General features: G+C 34.2%; 2 protein-coding genes across 3 annotated transcripts; both read right to left on the bottom strand.

The window, feature by feature from the left end:
• Positions 1 to 306: 306 nt before the first annotated feature.
• Positions 307 to 6,116, bottom strand: LOC149794175 (WAP four-disulfide core domain protein 8-like). 2 transcript variants are annotated; one of them, XM_089968280.1, is made up of 6 exons: positions 6,006 to 6,100; positions 5,746 to 5,882; positions 4,486 to 4,607; positions 2,252 to 2,371; positions 1,136 to 1,229; positions 307 to 496 (listed from the first exon to the last, which is right to left on the bottom strand). In XM_089968280.1, the coding sequence occupies exons 3-6, from the start codon at positions 4,568 to 4,570 to the stop codon at positions 427 to 429; spliced, it is 369 nt and encodes a 122-aa protein (XP_089824406.1). In that variant the 5' UTR covers positions 4,571 to 4,607; positions 5,746 to 5,882; positions 6,006 to 6,100; the 3' UTR covers positions 307 to 426. The 2 variants fall into 2 exon arrangements, with proteins under 2 accessions (XP_089824406.1, XP_089824405.1); XM_089968279.1 differs by lacking the exon at positions 5,746 to 5,882 and having other exon boundaries at positions 6,006 to 6,116.
• Positions 6,117 to 13,297: 7,181 nt separating this feature from the next.
• On the bottom strand, positions 13,298 to 18,963 carry LOC149794176 (uncharacterized). Its single transcript, XM_089968278.1, has 5 exons — positions 18,841 to 18,963; positions 18,331 to 18,486; positions 17,827 to 17,946; positions 15,079 to 15,172; positions 13,298 to 14,463 (listed from the first exon to the last, which is right to left on the bottom strand). Exons 1-5 carry the CDS (start codon positions 18,914 to 18,916, stop codon positions 14,388 to 14,390), a joined length of 522 nt encoding a protein of 173 aa, XP_089824404.1. The 5' UTR covers positions 18,917 to 18,963; the 3' UTR covers positions 13,298 to 14,387.
• Between the last annotated feature and the right edge of the window lie 1,109 nt (positions 18,964 to 20,072).

Raw genomic sequence — 20,072 nt, forward strand, 5'->3', positions numbered from 1 at the left:
CTCGGAAGTTTCAAACTTTCCAACGATTATTTCAAGCTGATAAGATTAATATCTATAGGGAAAATGCTCTCGAAGTGCGATGATAAAATGTATGATTGTTGTATCGTCTTTGCTATAGTTTGACAGGCATTTAATATATTTTGTGATCATAGTGGCTTTAGAAACGCTGCACACAGTACTTTTACGTCTAATTGAAAGAATCAGTTCACACTTTTAGAACTACTAAATCAGAGGAACACATAAACAGGAACAAGTTAGCTGTAAACCATACTTTGACTGATAATCATAAACACAACAAACAGTATATCTCGCTTATTATATTTATTTTATTCAGAATGATGTATATAGAAACAAACACTATTTAAGGAATAACTTATGATTGGGAATTGATGCTTGATTACATCTCCGAAGCAAAAGGATTCACCTCTAGACATTACAGACGACCTTCTTTCCGCCAACAAAAAATATCGCATGACATCCACCGCAATAGTTCGCACTGAAAGAAAAACAATCAAGTTTCAAATAAATTATTTTGCAGATTAACTCCTAACATAACTGAGGTTACAATATTACCATCAATACAAATATTCTTGTTTTAAAAACGAATATGTTTCTTCAACATCGATGTAGAATTGCGATCTTTAGCTATGTTTAACAACTTCATGCATAATGTCCGTATTGAAAAGTAATAAGGTTCACTGTAATTATGGCATCAATAAAACGAATATCACCAAAGAATGTGTAGAAATTTTAAAGTTTATAAGCTAGAAACTTAAATTTCAAATCTGTAAAGCCAAGTCGACATTTGATAATACTACAATTAATGTTCGTTTTCGAGCGATAAGTTTATACATTACAGAAATATGAACAAAGTCAGAGCAGAGAAAGAGAACTGATTAAAAAGCTGGTCATTAAAGAACTCGGATTATATTTAAAATAATAATAATCAAAAATTCTCCTTTAGGCGTACGTATCACCTTTCATTGAAATATGTAGAAAACTATTGAGGAAGAATACTTCAGAGTTATCTAAAAAGCTTTCAATTCGTGCAAAACCTATGTCTGGAAGTCAGTTGAACCTTCAAGCCCACACTCAATTTCTCGTTTCAATAAAGAAAATCACTGCAACTACTCACATACATATTGCTTCCGGGTGCGCAGGACAATCTATAACGTCGCATGGATTAACTATGCAGTGAACTTTTCTGGACCCATCAGGGCATAGAGGTCCTGAAAGAAAGAATATATATATATATATATATATATATATATATATATATATATATATATATATCGTTGGATAAATAGTTGCTGTGAGGATCAAATAGTAATTCCTCTACAACCTCATTATGAACAGATTAGTAGAAAATGATACAAAATTCAGAGTACATTTAGTTCACTCACCAATCTCATTCCCTGCATTTTGCACACCGATTCCTTATCAAAATTGCACATTGTGTCCTTGAAGATATCACAGATAAAACGAGCACAGTTAGCCAGTATGAATTTAATTGATTTATTCAACTTGCTCGGTAACAGTAAAAGAGGTAAAGAGTGTTTAAACAAAAACTCGTGCTCTGGACACTTTGGCACCAGGGTTCTGAATTAAGAAAATTGTAATCTAATGCCTCGTATTATTTTTACAGTACTGAGGTTAAATTGAAGGGCTTCCTGTTGCGGACAATTTGTGACAACATTCAAAACGAAAACGAAACTGTGATTATTGACAGCCAAAACCATGCGCGCACACACCAATAGATAGACAGACAGACAGATAGATAGATAGGTAGGTAGGTAGGTAGGTAGAGAGATTAAAAATTTGATTAGATTCAATTACCTAGCGAAAGTGAAATACTGTTGCTTTGAACATAATATCAACTGAACAATATATCATACTAAGTTTCAAATCCATCTTAACGTTTGTAAATTAATTTGCTTTAATTATACAAAATTGCAGTAATAATGGTTGGGGGAATATGGGAATCATCGAATACTGAACAATCATTTTGATGTATTGACATAAATTATATATTATCAATTCTTCAGTCATGCCTTTGATTACATTTCTGTCGACAGGTTGGCGAGATTTAAGCATGAAATCTTGTATCCATAATAATTATATGCTTTGATGTATGCACTGCTGATTGAAATGCTGGGAGATATTGACAGAATTCTTAATGTTTTATACTATTCTTCAGCTTATGTAAGTGTGTACATTTGTTATATTATTACTAACAAAAGGTGTGTCTCACCTAATGGTCTCATACATTGATAGCCACACCCGTTAAAGCAGCATTTGAAACCTTTTCTGCACTGAAAGTCTGTTTTACATTTTACTCCACATGTTCCACCCACAGGAATGGGACAAACACCTGAATCAATATACACGGTATACAGGTAAGATATGTTGATGCATAATAAAACTGAGGTATGAAATAAACAGTGTGTCAAAATTTGAACAGATCTGTGGAAAACACGACTCCATAGATGTAAGTAAAACTACCGAACTTGAAATAGAGATAGTAATACTTTCAAAGTTCAAAGCTTTTAAAGTAACTTCGATGGCTTGCTTGTAAAGGTAGCTTTAGAATAAACTAAAAATGTAAAGCAATTAAGCAATACCTTGATCAAAATTAAATAACGTCATATTTTACATATCTTAATGGAGAGAGTAGATAGGAAAAATAAATGTGAGATTAATTATGTCTGAAACTGATGTTAGGTGCAACTGCTCTATCCACACGCGATTTGGCAGCACGATTGAAATTAGACTGATAAATCCACCCCACCCCAAGAAATGATATTTATTTCATAATAGTCGCTTTAGGGACAGATAAGATCACATATATCTGTCTTTGGAAAATTAGGTCAAATCTGGTTTGCAATCTGTATCGGGTGATTATATATATATATATATATATATATATATATATATATATATATATATATATATATATATATAGTTGACAAATCACACTCACAGAGGTCAGACATTTTTTCTATTCAACCATAACTCACCTTCCGCCATCTTTATATGATTGATCACCTCACCCCACCTCATCCTGCCTCCCAATGATAGTGTACAATTAGAGAATGTCCGTTTTGACTCATAAGTCTAGCAGGGAGCAAGTCAAGTTTCCACTTCCCTGATTGAGCCTTAATGTTGACGTTGACATCACTTTACACGAGAATGGTTCTAGTGGTTGATTCTGTTTGGTCTTTCGTTGTCAGATTTTATGAATCTACAACTATTGAGAACAAAGCTAAAGTTTGTCAGCCTGTTGACATTAGTTATAATTAAGTACAGGATGCAATACTTTTTACTTTACACAGAATTACAGCGAAAGCAGCTGAGTGCCACTAACGCCGATTAGAACTGGCATTAGCATTGTTCTTAACTAAACTTCCGTAATTCCTCAATATCAGAAATAAGAATAATAACATCAATACAAATGACCCAAACATTGCTTAAAACGCGAAAAGTTACATGGCGACTAAACGTTTATTGTTATACAAGTCATTCGTTAGTGGAATAAAAAATAAAATTAAAAGTACAAAACCGGTAGTTGACAGAAAATTACAAGATGTAATATTTGTTACATCTTGACATTTCCAAGAGAAAAATTCTAAATATCGATTGAAAAATTAAGAGCAAAAGAGCTTATAAAATAACGTACAAAAATGGAAACGTTTCTAAAAATATCAAGGGCTTTTGTCATTTAAACTAATTTGAAAAATCCATACAAAACACGCTAAGTGATGAAAACGGAGACACTGTCTATCAGATGGAAAAGTCAGTTGTGAAATACATGTATTTAACCCTCTTCGTTTTAATTTGATGTCTCTAATACATTATTTTTATCAATGAGCTTTTAATGTCATCGTTAATACTTTCATTACAGAAATATCAGTCAAGATCATGTTTTCTCAAAATAAGTCACTATTTAAATAACATCAAGCAGAAACCATGTTAATTATTATGTGTGTTATTTATATGCGTTTCTAGAAGGACAAAGATAAATACAAGTAGACAAAATGAATTTGGATGAGATTTATTTTACATATATTAATGGCAGACGCGTATCATATCTGTAAAATGTCGTTTATCATTTGTATCGCATTAATATGTCATGCATGAATAACTGCTTTCATTGAAAACATGTCTCTTGAATCGAGTAACAATGATCTTAACCATGTTTAAGAAGGCGTTAGCTTATTCATCCATACAGCTATCTGTTCATCCATTCAGTAAATCCTAATGGTTAGAGCACAAACACAACAACATAAAGATGTACATTTTTAACTATGATGGAACAAGTAAGGTAACAACAAATTAATTTGTTAGTTTAGAAGTATGTAATAAACGCGTCTTATCGTATCAATACATAATTGAATAAGGGATACATAGCAGGGCGATTGTGTTTCTTCCCTTCATATCTGTAAAGAAAGGCGAGGAGGGAGGGTTGAATTTTGTCATTTTCCTTACCCGTTTCTGATTGCACATTTAAGTCGATGCTTCTGGTAATTAGAGCTGAAGTAAGGAGAATAAATGTCACTGCAAGCAAAGCCATCTTTCTCCTCTCGTCCAGTATGTATATTACTCAAAATCTGAAATAAAAGCACGTGTCAACAGTTAGTGCTAGATTCTAGGTACATTCTTCATATGCATGTTCCTTAGAAAATAGTACAATGCATAATCCTAGATGTGTAGACAAATGAAACGGTGATAAGTTCAGATTGCCTCTCAACTGCATAGGTCCTAGATCCAACATACACTTTATATTTAAAACCCGTCTGTATATAATTGTTCAATAAATATATGTTGAGCTTGAGAGAGAATCGAGAAAGCTTCTTGATTCCAAATAATAAAAAAATATTAGTAAGAAACGGAGTACTATATAAACAGCGATATCAAAAGAGGACGTGAATGAAGTTTTCCACAAAACAGGAAATCTGTTTCTGGCAATGCTGTAATTGTCTTGCCCCTTGTGTAGGTGCCACATAATCGTTAATCACAAACTGTTTGAAGACGGACGAAGATGAGTTGTATAGTCAATGTTTTATTATCCATGTACAATAGCAATGAACCTTGTTCATGATTAGGACAGGACATCAATGAAGACAGAAATCCGCCAAACTTTAATACCTGCTGCTCATGGCCAATAGCATTAGCAGTGCAAAGGAATAAAACATTGAACACTGAATGAAGGTACCAAATTGATTGCTAAGGCAGCGCATAGTTAGCAAGGGCACGCATGATACAAAATCAATACACCTCGACAATGTGCCAAATGTATAATTGTAAATATGAGATGGTCAATGCCTGACCATCCAGTATAACAAGTTAGTGCCATGTGTGTAGAAGGTTTGATACAACAAAAGAAACCGTTACATTATAACTGGCAGCTGTATTATGCATATGATGTAAGATTCACATACACGTCGCAGGATCATAAGGCAGATCAAGTTAAGCAGAGAAAAATTATTGTAATTCAACAGACAAACGCGACAACAGCCATTGAAAAGAAAGTCAGACATACTTAATCACAAGGCGTGTAAATGTAAATGCATAAAAACAATCATGCTAGTTTAAATCAGCGTCGAATGTAAGGGACAAGGACAATGATATGGCCATAGAAGGAGGAAAGATCGCACAAAAACACCAGAGGTAGTAGCGATTCTAGTAAATCTCTAAGATAACGCTGTACAAACTAAAAGACAGTCGGAGTAACTGATACCCACGTACTGCAGGAGTCACATCTAGTGATGGTGTAATAGGAGCCACATCTAGGGATGGTGAAGTAGGAGCCACATCTAGGGATGGTGTAGTAGGAGTCACATATAGGGATGGTGTAGTAGGAGCCACATCTAGGCTTGGTAAAACTACTATGCAAAATGTTTGAAATTTAAGAAGACGGGAATCGAATTAACCTTAACCTTACAGTCATATTGACTGTAAAATTGGATACTATAGCTACGGTTACAACCACTATCAATTATACTTACCCCGTCACAAAATCTCAAATACAGATCTTCGGGTTCTTTAACTGATATCGCTTTACTGGTCCTGAGACTATGCGCGAAGGATACTCCAGGATGTAATACTATTGCTTTGACCTACGAAACAGGACTTTCATATATTTGTTTCTACATGTACCGGATATTTTAGTCTGACCGTGAAATAGTTAAGAATGATTCAATTAATATTATATCTGCTTCAGAACCTAGAACAGTCAAAACAATGTTACTATTTACTATCTTTGCAATACCACTCTCCAAAAAATAATTTGAATAACAATTTCGGAAACATAGTTTTTCAAATATAGTCATTATTTACTTTTCACGAATTCGACTTCATTGAAAGAGAGACCCGAACAACCAGATGTGACACGTGCACGTGCAAATATAATCTCATAAAACAGTAGGAAACGACGAAAGATGTTAAGATATTTAATACTGAATATAACATGGTTTGCACTTTAAAAAAAAATGTTAATCATGCACTGTTACGTATCAATAATGCAGTTGTTTATTTAGGGCACATGGTATATAAACTAAGAAGTAGCATGACAGAACACAAATAGAAAACAAGAACTGAAGAATCAGATTATTATTAAACATTAATACAGTTCCAAATAACTGTTCACAATGTTACTTCAAAGTCGTTTTCTTCTCTAAATTATGACCTCATAACAATTCAAGAGAAGAAAATGAAGTTTATTTCACGCCCACATTGCAAAAACAACTTCATAAGTGTTCGAAAAACATAAAAAATAAAAATAGGATGATTTGTTCATTCTATTGATACACTAATATATTTTCATAACATGACCATAGAAAACATATACTTTTTAATATGTATGGTCTACCTTAATATAATGTATGACTACATCGATGCACTTTCATAATATCCTGAATTGGGCCTATATTGAGCGACTGTCAGTCAATGTGTTTCAAAATTTTAAAACATTTTGTTTTTACGTATTTTATCTTTTAACTTGTTACCAAGGACAGGAAAGGCTTTTAATGACTTCGATCGCCTTGCAAATGAGTTTGTATTCATCAAATGGTGCTGCGACGTTGAAAAAAACTTAAACACGTGTATCGCATGAATCGATTATCATAAGGTACGCGACACAATTCCCAACACAATTCTCAGCAGATCGACCATGTAATGCTTGAAGTGCTCCTAACAGAAAAAATAAATGTGAAGATTCAGCGGAAAACATTTGTATTGGAGAAACTGTGTCACCGATGGTAAGAAGCCCAAAATGGACTATCCTCGATGCAGAATAACTGTCAACCCAGTTGTTCGGAGTTGTACCTATTTGTCAAATTAACGTTGATAAGGCATCAGAAGACAGTATATACATGAATTAAGAGCTACACCAAACTTAAATAATCGCTGTTCATGAGCACTGCACTAACGTACAGTAAGAATTAGTGAGGGTCCTAAAGTGATTACTAAGGCAGAAGACCGGGCACTCGGGGTTAGCAATTGGAGTAGGGTATGGTGTCTGAGCATTGTGTATAATACATAATAGTAAAGACGAGATGGATAATACCTGACCAGTTAGTTGAACAAGCGAGTCGCGTGTGTGTATAAGATTTGGTACGGCACATCACCCCTTGCAATACACTGGTAGCTATCAGAAATCTCGGGTGAGATGAGACATGTGACCCGATCATAATACACATAAAAGTTATGGGAGCAGCTGCGTTAAACTTTGACGGTTTGCTAGCAGATGTTGCTTCCCTGTTCCCAAGACTTTATGCGATGGATACAGGGATACTCCTTTATTTATTATCGCTACTTATTATCACGCTGACATTAAGAAACCAGTTTTCATGTATATATTTTATATTTTCCGGATATTTCAAAGTGGTAGTGTAGGGGTTAACTACATATCACTTTAATTCATATCCTATCTACACGAGAAAGTAGAAGATTCGCAACGTCCTGAATCGTTCTCCATATTGTAATACTGTTCTTTAATAGACGAATATTTGTCTTCATTTTCAAAAGCATATGTTTTAAGCAAAATCATTAATGTATCTTATTTTGATGCAGATACCTGGTATACAAATTATGATTAATTATAGATATTTGCTTTACCATTCACTACGTGGATCAAGCGTCCGCCTCGGATGCGGAAGGTCGCGAGTTCGGACTCGAGCCGAGTCATACCAAAATTGGCACTAGTAGCTGCGTTGCTTGGCGTGATAAAGCATGTATTTGTGTCATTTGGATTTCTAACATAGCTTTAACAATTTTTTATCATATTGCTTCGATGTCTGCAGTGTGACAGTTTTATAGTGATTTTTAGTACTGGGGCATCATGCCGCAGACATGTTGCATTTTGTCTCGCCCAGTCACATTATCCTGACACCAGGTCGGCCAGTCCTAACACTAACTTCTTAAGGCTGAGCGCCTAGCGAGGCAGCTATTAGTAACATATTTATATTTGGTATGCCTCGGCCGGGGTTCGAACCGCATCCAAGGAGGACGCTCTAACTGCTAGTACACCAGATTGGTCGAATGCATTTATATGAAACATTTTACGCAGCTGTGTTAAAAAGTAAACTCGGATTATAATGTGTAATATTGCTGTAGCTTCTAATTTTTTTTGCAAGTACTCTTAGTATGGCTAGGTCCTTTTCAAAGCTAACTAGTACTGATTTTTTCCGGTTTTGAAAAGACAAAATAAACAAAAAAGCTAACAAAATATGTGCAAATGAAAATATATTAAAGCTAACAAATATAGAAGGCACAAATTGTTTTTGTAATTCTTTGTATGATTATATGTACGTTAAAATGTTTCCAAAATCTTTTTTTTGTGCATCTGCCATATGTGGTTTTGTTGCATCTTTTTTCACACACTGTGCACAATTAACTAAAATTTTGATTTCATTCTTGTAGATCAAAACCATGTACGCTAAAGTATTACAAGTTTCGATTTCTGTTTTCTGAGAATGTGTGTTAGTATCAGTTTGTTTCGTTGTTGCTGTACCTTTACCATTATGCATTGCAGACCTAAGACGCTTTTTTCTGGTCACTACTTACCTCTGTGCCTTTATCGCCAGAGGTGTCTCGTGGGTGACAACTGTACACGTTGTAAAAAATACTAAAGATACTATGAAAAGTAAAATTAATATTTTGATTTCTTACGGGGTTTTGGTTTTGGTATGCATTTTTCAGTTCATACATCTCAATCACTATTTTTTATTTTTTGTCTCTTGTCTTTATTTTTGAGGGCGGGTGTATCTGTTTATCATGAAATGTAATCCTTCACATGATTTGCATAGCTTTGTTGATCTGCCACATAGTTGGTCCATTCTCCTTTGCTCATAGTTTGCATCTTGTATTTTGAATTTAAAAATTAATCTTGCGCAGTCACTGTATTCGCGAAACGCGCTGTATCATTATACTTATTTTTAATTAAATGTTCCTCATCCGTTAAAATTTGTCTTTGATTACTTGTATTCTCTGTGATTTCTTTTGACTCTGTCTATTTTACTTTGTGCTCATTTTTTCCTTAACATTTATATATTATACCTTGCTGATGTGATATAATTTCTCTCTCTTCCATTTATCTTTCAACTTTGTTGCTTGTTTGAAAATCTCAGATTTATGTCGCATGCCTTCTTGATTCTGTAATTAGTTGTTACAGAAGCTCATGCTTTGTAAAAGGGCTTCATTACCAATCAATACTTTCAACATAATGAAAACCTGTTTGTCGCTGAAGTTTTAACTTGTACACGCTTATTCCCGCACCATTTAGACTTTCCGATTCTCACTATTGCTGTCAACTTTTCTTTCCGTATTTCTCCTTCTATTGACGATGCAGAACCAAATATGCAGACTGCATGTATCAATCTAGAGCACATTTAAACAGGTAAATTATAATGCACGCTATCATGATAAAAAGATCGAGTCTTGATTCCATCGACGTGGACCATGAAAAATGCGTGCATGTTGTACCTGAATAACTACAAACTGAGGATTATATGAGAGGGCAGCAACACCAGAAAATGAGTATGAATGATAATGACAAACCGTTGTTTTCACGTGACGTCAAAAAATGTGTGTACTTCCATATCAGCCATTTTGATTCTCGAACCACACAAACCGGCACCTTACAACATTGTTCATCCCACATACTTATGAAGGCATATCTCATTTTATGCGCAAGGATATAATATAATTTCACATTATGTTTCGCATATCAACTGCACAACCAATGCATGACTTTTCTCCTTTTGTCTTCAAGTAAAGCATTGAAATTTCAACCATCTTTTTTATTATTTCACAAACAATAGATCAATTCAATAAACATAGGCATAAGCACATGGATACACAAACAAGTAGAAACATATAATGATTTTCAATTTCCATGGGCTGAAATCAATCATTTGATTATGGTTCAAGTTAAAAACCAATTGCTAATATATATTTTCATATTTTATAAAGTATTTCAAGAATAATCGGTTTTGACATTCGGTACAAAGTCATGCTCCGTTAGACAAATGTTTCGTTTTAATACACTTAAGACGAAATTTCTTTGAAAGGTTACCGCTTACATTCAGTATCATCATAAGTCCATAATCTCCACCACAAATACAATATTTGACCATACATATTAAAACTGCTTTTTCTGATGTCTTTGACACATGCACGTGTTTGCGAAAAGCATTTGTACTTAAAACTTCTGGCATAATAATACTAATAATAATGATAACTTTGTTTAGCGCCTAATCTTTAGAAGCTCTAAGCGCTTTACAACATTAGACAACACCTATAACATAATAAACATATAATGATATTATTACACACAAAAAAAACACCATCAAATTACAAAACATAAAACACATGCTGAAAATATTTAAGGTAGGGAACATTATTAGGTCTTTAAGTTTGTTCTTGCAGTCAAAATAAGTGAGTTTTGAGAGCCCTCTTGAATGTGATCACTGTGTTTTTGTGTCTAAGTTCAGTAGGAATTCATTCCACGTTGCTGGACCTTGGCATGCAAAAGAACACTGTCCATATGACTTTGTTTTATAGTGGTAATAATGAGTATACGGTTGTCAGAAGAGGAGCGTAAGTATCTTGCTGGTATATACACTGGGTGAGGTCGGATAGGTATGTTGGACTAGAGTCCGACAGTGAAACGTAGCACAGATAACAAATTTTGTGTTTGATTCTGGATCGAATGGATAGCCAGTATAGGGTACAGAGCAGCGGGGAGTTGTGCTCTGATCGTGGTACTCTAAGTATGATCCGAGCAGCTGTGGTTTGAACTTTTTGAAGTTTCTGGAGCAGATATTGAGATGAAACAGACAGAATTGAGTTACAATAGTCCAGTCGTGAAAGTACTAATGAACACACAAGTGTTTTACTGGCATCAAATGAAAGATATTTGCGAATTGAGCTGATGCGTCTCAGCTCAAGATATGCAGCCTTGCCATCTATCTATACTGTATCTAAGTGGTATCTAACGTATCGCTCGATAAAAATATAAAGAGTGGATTTAATAAAGCAATTCGTAGGTTCCCTAACTAACCATACAGACTAGTATATTTGTCAAGCGAACACCAGAGTATCGTTGAGGCTTATCGGAGTCTCATTCAAGCTTCACAGGAAGATTTGCGAGCGAAGTTAGTTAATATTAATTTAACTTTTTTTTCAATTACCTTTTCATAGAATTTTGTTCGATAACATTCGTTGTGGCAAGCATTGTTTAAAAGAAAACGTGTTGCAAGTTTTAGGTATTAGAATACTATTTTATAGATTTTCGTGCACCATATTTTAAATTTGTAAATTGCTGCAGAATTTAAATATAACATATGTTTCAATGATGTAAGTACTTGATTAATATAAAATGCAGTGTTGAGATTCAATTGAAAGTTAGCCTGTGACAGCCTGGTCATATTACGAATGGTAGAAAAATCTACATATTTACATAGTAACAGAAAATATGGCTAACACACACACACACACACACACACACACACACACATATATATATATATATATATATATATATATATATATATATATATATATATATATATATATATACTCATGAATATTAAACAATCATTTCACCTATTCATTTAAATTATCTATTAATATTTCTTCAGTCAAACCTTTCCTTACATTGATATGTACAGATTGAATGAAACATAAACAACCAGTGTAACATGATGCATAGAACTATACATTGTTCATCTTCCTATTAGAACGTAATTATGAATTTCAATCTTCATTTTTGTGGCACTTCTTTTGGGATCACGTAATTGTATCAATAGTACGGACAAAGGTGTATCTCACCAGAAAATCTCATTCATTATTGGCCACATCCGTTCAACAAGCACTTTGAGTTTTCTGCACTGAAAGGTGTTCTTACATTTTCTTGCACATGGTATACATACATGAATGGAGCATAACATGAATAAATTACTGACAAGGTGAACATGAAAAGTTAAGTTTAAAATAATAAACACTGAGTTACATAAATTAATCTACAGTTCAAACTCTTACATGGTATGTACCAATCACTACTTTGACATTTCTATGACATTACTGTGTTCAAAATAGAGAAATATTTATAAACCCGTCCAACTGGTTAGAGTTGTTTATTAGTATATCTTGCTTTAGAAAGTATCTTTAGAATTGCCAGATGATATGAATCATTTAAAGAATAACGAGAGCAACAACGAAAAAGAACTTACTGTATGTATGTTAACAGAGAAAGTATGTATGTATAATAATCGATATCAGATGAATAATGTATGACGTTCATATTGAATCCTCACATTTTATTATGATGGAATTTATCAAGACAACAAAAGGTATTCATACTGATGATCCAAAACAGTATATTGATAGTTCTCACACTATGTTGTGCTTGAAACCATATTTACAAAGACAAGTGTTTGGTCGTAAGATAACTATTATTTTACAAATTAGATTCCTTCGCGCCAAAAAGTCAAAACGTTATAGATGTAATAAGTCATGGCAAACACAGATTCGGGAGCGGACCGCATGGTCTTTTTTCAGTTACAAAGGTGTTTAGTGAGATCTAAATTGGAATATGGCCTAACTGTGTACCGATCAGTTTATACATATTGCCTGTAGATTCTTTATCCAATGCACAGTAAGAGACGTAAACTTTGGAAGCATTGGTAACATCCCGTTCAGAAAACCTCTATGCTGACTTCAAATCAAACACCCTGCGTTTTAGCGGAAATTGTACAGAATGTACAACCATACCTCAATAAAATCAACATGGAAAACATTAAATGATATTAAATTTTATTAAACTGTCATCTTTCTAATATTGTATCATTGTTCAATAACATGGCGTAGATGCCGAATCACATGTTATGATGAATATTGAATCTGAATGACTATGTACGACAGAACGCTAACCAATATATAAATGGAAATTTGACTTACTTCGAATAGATTACGAATAATAGATCAGTGACTTTGTTTCATAGACTCCTTAATACATCTGCAAATTACTTTGATAAATTCTCATTTCCTCTCCTCTGGAATTTTATGTCACATATCATAAAATATACTAACTGAAAGAAGAAAAAAGAAACTTGTACAAAACAACTTTAAAGTGACTTGGGTAATCAGCGCACAGTTGAAAGGAAAACGATTTTAAAAAGTAGTAAAAAATACAAGTCTTTTAGTACAGGTGCTTCAAAGTAAACCTGATATATCACGTAGAATCAATAGCAATTACAGATTGAAAAGCGTGTGGTACAATACTGTTTCAGGTTTTATACTTTGCATATGATCATTATTTTAACAAAAGTCGGGGGATAAACTCTGTTAGGCTAAACGCTGCCTGAATTTAAATTCGTCTAATATAACTCTATCTGTTCCTAAAATTGCATAGGGTGTAGTCAGGCAGGAAGAGTAATTGCCAAGTTATATTAAACATGTGTTAACAAATCTGTGCAATAAACATAATAAATTCCTACATTACACCATCCATGCAAATACTTTTGTAGGATTTTTGTCTTGTTTTGTATTTTTTATACTGTTAACACATGCATCTACATTCATGTCTTTTTATACTGTTAACACATGCATCTACATTGGTGTCTTTTTTATACTTTTAACACATGCATCTACATTCATGTCTTTTTATACTGTTAACATATGCATCTACATTCATGTCTTTTTTATACTGTTAACACATGCATCTACATTCATGTCTTTTTATACTTTTAACACATGCATCTACATTCATGATTTAAGTCTATCAATAATGGAACCTAAACTTGTTAAAAACTATTTTTATCAAAACAAAATGATAAATTGAAAGGTCAGATCTCTTGACAATTCGAAATTGTAAGCGAGTGTCAAGATTATGTTTCCAGAGAACATTTGACCTTTTCTCCATTTACAAAGAAGTCAGCATTACAGCCTCCGCAGTAGTTCGCCCTGTTGACGAAAAGAAAGTAAACAATAGTAAATTGAAAATGACTTCAGGCCGAAATGAATGGCGACTCCTGTTCGTTTAGATATAGAATTTGCACATTCATCACGACGTGAACCACACTGTACTGATGAACTTATTTTTTCTTTCGTGGTAAATTGTGATTCCAAACAATTTAAAGGATTTCTTCACTTGACAAATAACCTGTCAAATTATATCATTTGATTGCTGGGACGATAAAGGTGATGTATACTAGTACACAATGATTGACCTTGAAAAAAACCCAGAAATTACAGATCACGTTTATTAACAGAGAATGCAACTATTTTAAAATCAGATCCATATCTAGAAAAACTATATAATTCAGAACATGTTAATAAGGTTTAAATGATTTATGTTTATTTTTTCTACAAACCAATTGTTAGTTAGAAAGACTGTTTGTGATGCATTCAAACTTCGTTTTCTTTTGATCATATTCACTGACTAGAAACAAAGACCGAAAAAAGTCTTTGATGGTGCATTGTAAACGCGTAGTTACGGTCGATAAACCATCATGGTTACTTACAAACAAGTTGCATTAGAGTAAGCCTGGCAATACATAAAATATAATGATTACTTACAAACAAGTCGCATTAGGGTAAGCCTGGCAATCAGTGATATCACAAGGATTCTTTAGACACTGGACTAGACTCGAACCCTCAGGACACGTCGTATCTGTAAACACATATATGGCATTCCGATTTATCACGTACATCTTCATTCTCGCATGACTGATTAGCGCTCAATACCATTTTCAATCAGACTGGGGGCATGACTGGTGTAGCGTTCAATACCATTTCCAGTCAGACTGGGGTCATGACAAATTAGAGCTCAATACTATTTTCAATCAGACTGAGGGCATGACTGGTGTAGCGTTCAATACTATTTTCAATCAGACTGAGGGCATGACTGGTGTAGCGTTCAATACTATTTTCAACTAGACTGGGGCCATGACTGGAACTATTTAAGGATTTTTTCACTTAAGTTCACGAGTCAATATTCTTAGAGGTATCGAATGGAATTTTTACAAGTCTCGTTTTGTTTTGAATTCCACTCTGGCGGTACAGCTAAATATATTTGCAAAGTATTATAAACAGGGTATGTAATAAATACTTGAAACCCTAGTCCATGTATTGTTCAGTGAAGGAGAAAAGAACAAGTTTGATATAGTTCATAACTACATCTTGTTCTTTTCGGTTTCGACTTTTTCCAACGTTCAGTATCATAATGGTTCTTTCTGACAACTTGGAACATAACATGCATGAAATTTTGTATACGTATCATACATATATCTGCAGCTTTGTGTACATATCATACCTATAACTGCAGTTTTGTGTACGTATCATACCTGCAACTGTAGCTTTTGTACGTATCATACATTTAACGGCAACTTTGTGTACTTATCATACATATAACAGTTGCTTTGTGTACGTATCATCCCTATAACTGTACTTTTTGTACGTATCATACCTACAACTGTAGTTTTGTGTACGTATCATAACAATACATGTAGTTTTGTGTACATATCATAACTTTAAATGTAGTGTTGTGTACGAATCATACCTATCACTATAGTTTTGTGTATGTGTCATACCTATCACTAAAGTTTTGTGTATGTATCATACATATAACTGTAGTTTTCTGTACTTATCTTGCCTATATCTGTAGTTTTGGGTACAGATTATACCTGTAACTGTAGTTTTTTGTACGTACAATAATATAACGGTAACTTTGTGTATGTATCATAACTATAACTTTAGCTTTGTGCATGCATCATACCTATGACTATACTTTTGTGTACGTATCATACCAATAACTAGTTTTGTGTATGTATCATAACTATAACTGTAACTTTGTGTAAGTATCATACATATAACTGTCGTTTTACCTATAACTGTAACTTTGTGTAAGTATCATACATATAACTGTCGTTTTACCTATAACTGTAACTTTGTGTAAGTATCATACATATAACTGTCGTTTTACCTATAACTGTAACTTTGTGTAAGTATCATACATATAACTGTCGTTTTACCTGTAACTGTAACTTTGTGTACGTATGATAACCATTACTGTCGTTTTGTGTACGTGCCATATATATAACTGTCGTTTTGTTTACATATCATAACTATAACTGTAATTTTGTGTATGTCTCATAAATATGGCTGTGGTTTTGTGAATGTATCATATCTATAACTAGTTTTGTATACGTATCAACATATAACTGTCGTTTTGTTTATGTATCATACCTATAATTGCGAATAGACTTAATCGTATTCAGTCGTACTAATAGTTCCATCATACCAGTCACCCTTACTTAGGACTTTCCGACAAGAGGATTACAGGAGAGATATCATAAAATAACTTTGAGACTTTATAAAACGATAAAGTATTTATTTAATGTATCAAAATCTGAAAAGTCGCAAAAAATGTATAATTTTTAACTTTTGAATTTCATAAATGAAACGTTTTGTCAAACAGTCTAAGATGGAAGGGGCTTCTGGCAAATGATGGAACCATAAATTCTATGGAAATGGACAAAAACAAAAACAACGCTTCTAATTTGTTGAAGATTCAAAAACGATTAAAAAAAAAACAAACATAAGTGCATTTTCCTGGATACTCAACTGCAGCTTTTCTCCATTACAGTTCAACGCAAAACATCTATTTCATCATGATATTCCGTCTTCAGGTGATGCATTTTGCTATTTACTAAGCAAGAAGTGTTTTCATTTTTTATCAAGTATTATTCTCTCCAACATAAACTCGGCGCCACATGCTGTGCTTCATCAAGTACAGCATTAAAAATTCCTTGCCAGGCGCAGGTAATTATTTTATTTACTAGATCTGTCAATGCTGTTTCCTTTGTCATAAGGTTCACTCATTGCCACACGGGAGCTTTTCAACACAACATCAGCACTATCAAGAAGAAGAAGAAGAAGAAGAAGATTGTTGTTGTTGTAGCGTTTAACGCCATTTTTCAGCACACGATAGGCTATACATGGCGGCCAGTATTAATGGTGGAGGAAGAACCCGAGAAAACCCCGGAAAGAACCACCGACCCTCGAGAAGCTACTGGCAAGCTTTCTCACATATCCACACGGGAGCTTTTCAACACAACATCAGCACTATTAAGAAGAAGAAGAAGAAGAAAAAGAAGAAGAAGAATAAGAAGAAGAAGAAGAAGAAGAAGAAGAAGACGAAGAAGAAGAAGAAGAAGAAGAAGAAGAAGAAGAAGAAGAAGAAAAAGAAGAAGAATAATGATAAGAAGAACAAGATGATGATGATGATGAAATAAGATCATTAAAGAAAGAATGACAAATTCTTACTGGATGCTTTAGCACATTCGTATCCGCATCCATTGAAGCAACACTTTGAATGTTCACCGCACTCCAGGTCATTGGTACAGTTTCTTTCACATCTGCCGCCAGCGGGTAAGGGACAAAAACCTGAAAAGTACGGAATAATCGCCGTCACAGGAGTATGAATAGTACACATTCTTCCTCAATAAACATCAAATGATGGGTGAAATTCTGATCGTCATAAAAATTCCGTTATAAAATGCAAATTTCCTAACATTAAGCAATCGTAAAGCCTTTTTATCTGTTGCAACCATATTATCATGTTTATGCAACGAGTATTTGCCAGTATGAGCTATGCCAATTAACTTGGTTACACCATACAGAAGGAATTCAAAGCAATAAATGAAATTAGATACTCATATAATTAGACTAAAACAAAAATATTTAATGTTGCCATGCATTTAGTATGGGTCGTAATTTAGCTAATTCATGAGTTATTGCTGCATTCTAAATAGTAATCCTTTGTTTTACCTTCATGCTCCAAGCACGACGTCCCTCCACACCAGTTTGGACAACACATCTGAAATTCTCCACAGTCTTCATCGGAGTTACACACATGGATGCATGGCCTCAAGATCATGTATTTAGGATGGTAGAGTTTAAACTTTGGACAACGTGCATGGCGTCCTGTTGTCAAGGAAAATATACCGTTAGATTTGTTTCTTTATAAATATTAGCAATTCATTTTCATCATTTCAGCTCATTGGTAATATAAGATCAAGCACAGTACTATTTCATAATAAATATATTTTGAATTTTTATATCCCTCCTTTGCTAACCCAATTTCTGCTAATCGATCCATTGATAAATCCATCCAATTATGCGTCCACCCTATTACACACACACACACACACACACACACACACACACACGTAAGTACGTACGTACGTACATACATACATACATCACATACATACATATTCTAATCATAAGTGTGACAAAGATTTAGAGGAAAAGTGTAATGTTCATTACATGACATACCAACTTTTGCTCCGCTTGCAGAGATCGGAAGAAGTAACAAAGAAAGGAGACATAATTTACAGGCGCTCTCTAACATCGTCTAAGTCCTGTAGAATAAGTTATGTTTTATGAGAGGATCTTTCTCGCCGTTATGGAATGATCCAGCTAAACAAGCTTTTATGCGACATTTGGTGTGATAAGATATAAGTCTCAATTGCTATTGGTTATTTCAAGATAGAAAACGATAGTAGTAAGGTGGGCCACCATAGGGACAATGGGAATTAGCATTACAGACCCCCCCCCCCCGGGCCACTATAGGGACAATGGAAATTTGACATGGAGAAAAACGCTGGGCCACTTTAGGGACAATGGGAATTTAACATAGAGTTTGGGCTTGTTTAGGGACAAGGGAAATTAACATGAGGAATAGAGTTTGGGCTTGTCTAGGGACAAGGGGAATTGAACATGGGAATAAATCGTGGGTCAATATACGTACAAGGGGAATTTAACATGGGGAATAGAGTTTGGGGTTGTTTAGGGGAATTGAATATGGGACTTTTTTTTTTTTTTAAATTTTTTTAAAAAAAAAAAGGGGTAGGCAATTGAAAAGTCATTCTCTTTTCGAGAAATATGGCTGGCCCCGAAAAGGGCCTTTGGGTTTTTCTTCTTCTTCTAACTTCTTAACTTCTTCCACCATCCTCTTATTTTGTCCATCATTCCTTTCTTCTTCTTTTCTGTTTCCGGCATCCAGTCCGGGTGACCCATGGCCCGGAACTTCTCTTGGATTTTCATCCAGTTTGCGTTTAGTTTTTCTAGTTCTTCCTTTTTTTTCTATTTTCTTCTTCTTTTCTTTCCTTTGACCACTTTTCTTTGATCTTCTTGACCTCTTCGGTCAGCACATTCCTCATTACTTCTTCCGCTTTCTTAAGTTTGTCTAACCCCCACTTCGCGAAAGACCAATCTGTCCATTCTACAATGTCTTCTAGAAAGCACCTTGCACTCGTCACATGAACTATCGCTTCTTTTAACTTACCCACTTTCACGTACGGTGGGTTAATTAAACCTCTGATTCTCTTCTCCTCATCCTCTATCATTTCTTTTACAATATTTACGGATAAGTGGAGGCTGGTTACTTGTCTTGAGACGAAGTCTTTTGTCACTGCATACCTCCATTCCTGTTCAACCCTTTCTGCTACACTCAATCCATCCACCATCCAATACCAACTTCCCATAAGATCGTTGTATAAAGCTGA

This window comes from Sinohyriopsis cumingii, chromosome 8, assembly GCF_028554795.1.
Source record: "Sinohyriopsis cumingii isolate HCF-2022 chromosome 8, ASM2855479v2, whole genome shotgun sequence".
NCBI classification, from domain to species: Eukaryota; Metazoa; Mollusca; class Bivalvia; order Unionida; family Unionidae; genus Sinohyriopsis; species Sinohyriopsis cumingii.

What these genes read in the sequence shown, in the direction of transcription:
- LOC149794176 (XM_089968278.1), bottom strand. Translation starts at nt 18,916, where the DNA reads ATGTTAGAGAGCGCCTGTAAATTATGTCTCCTTTCTTTGTTACTTCTT. An exon ending in GTCGTGCTTGGAGCATGAAG is followed by an intron (nt 17,947 to 18,330) that starts GTAAAACAAAGG and finishes CGTACTTTTCAG; the next exon opens with GTTTTTGTCCCTTACCCGCT. An exon ending in CGAATGTGCTAAAGCATCCA is followed by an intron (nt 15,173 to 17,826) that starts GTAAGAATTTGT and finishes ATGTGTTTACAG; the next exon opens with ATACGACGTGTCCTGAGGGT.
- LOC149794175 (XM_089968279.1), bottom strand. Translation starts at nt 4,570, where the DNA reads ATGGCTTTGCTTGCAGTGACATTTATTCTCCTTACTTCAGCTCTAATT. An exon ending in TCAATGTATGAGACCATTAG is followed by an intron (nt 1,230 to 2,251) that starts GTGAGACACACC and finishes TCTTTCTTTCAG; the next exon opens with GACCTCTATGCCCTGATGGG. An exon ending in CACCCGGAAGCAATATGTAT is followed by an intron (nt 497 to 1,135) that starts GTGAGTAGTTGC and finishes TTTTTCTTTCAG; the next exon opens with TGCGAACTATTGCGGTGGAT.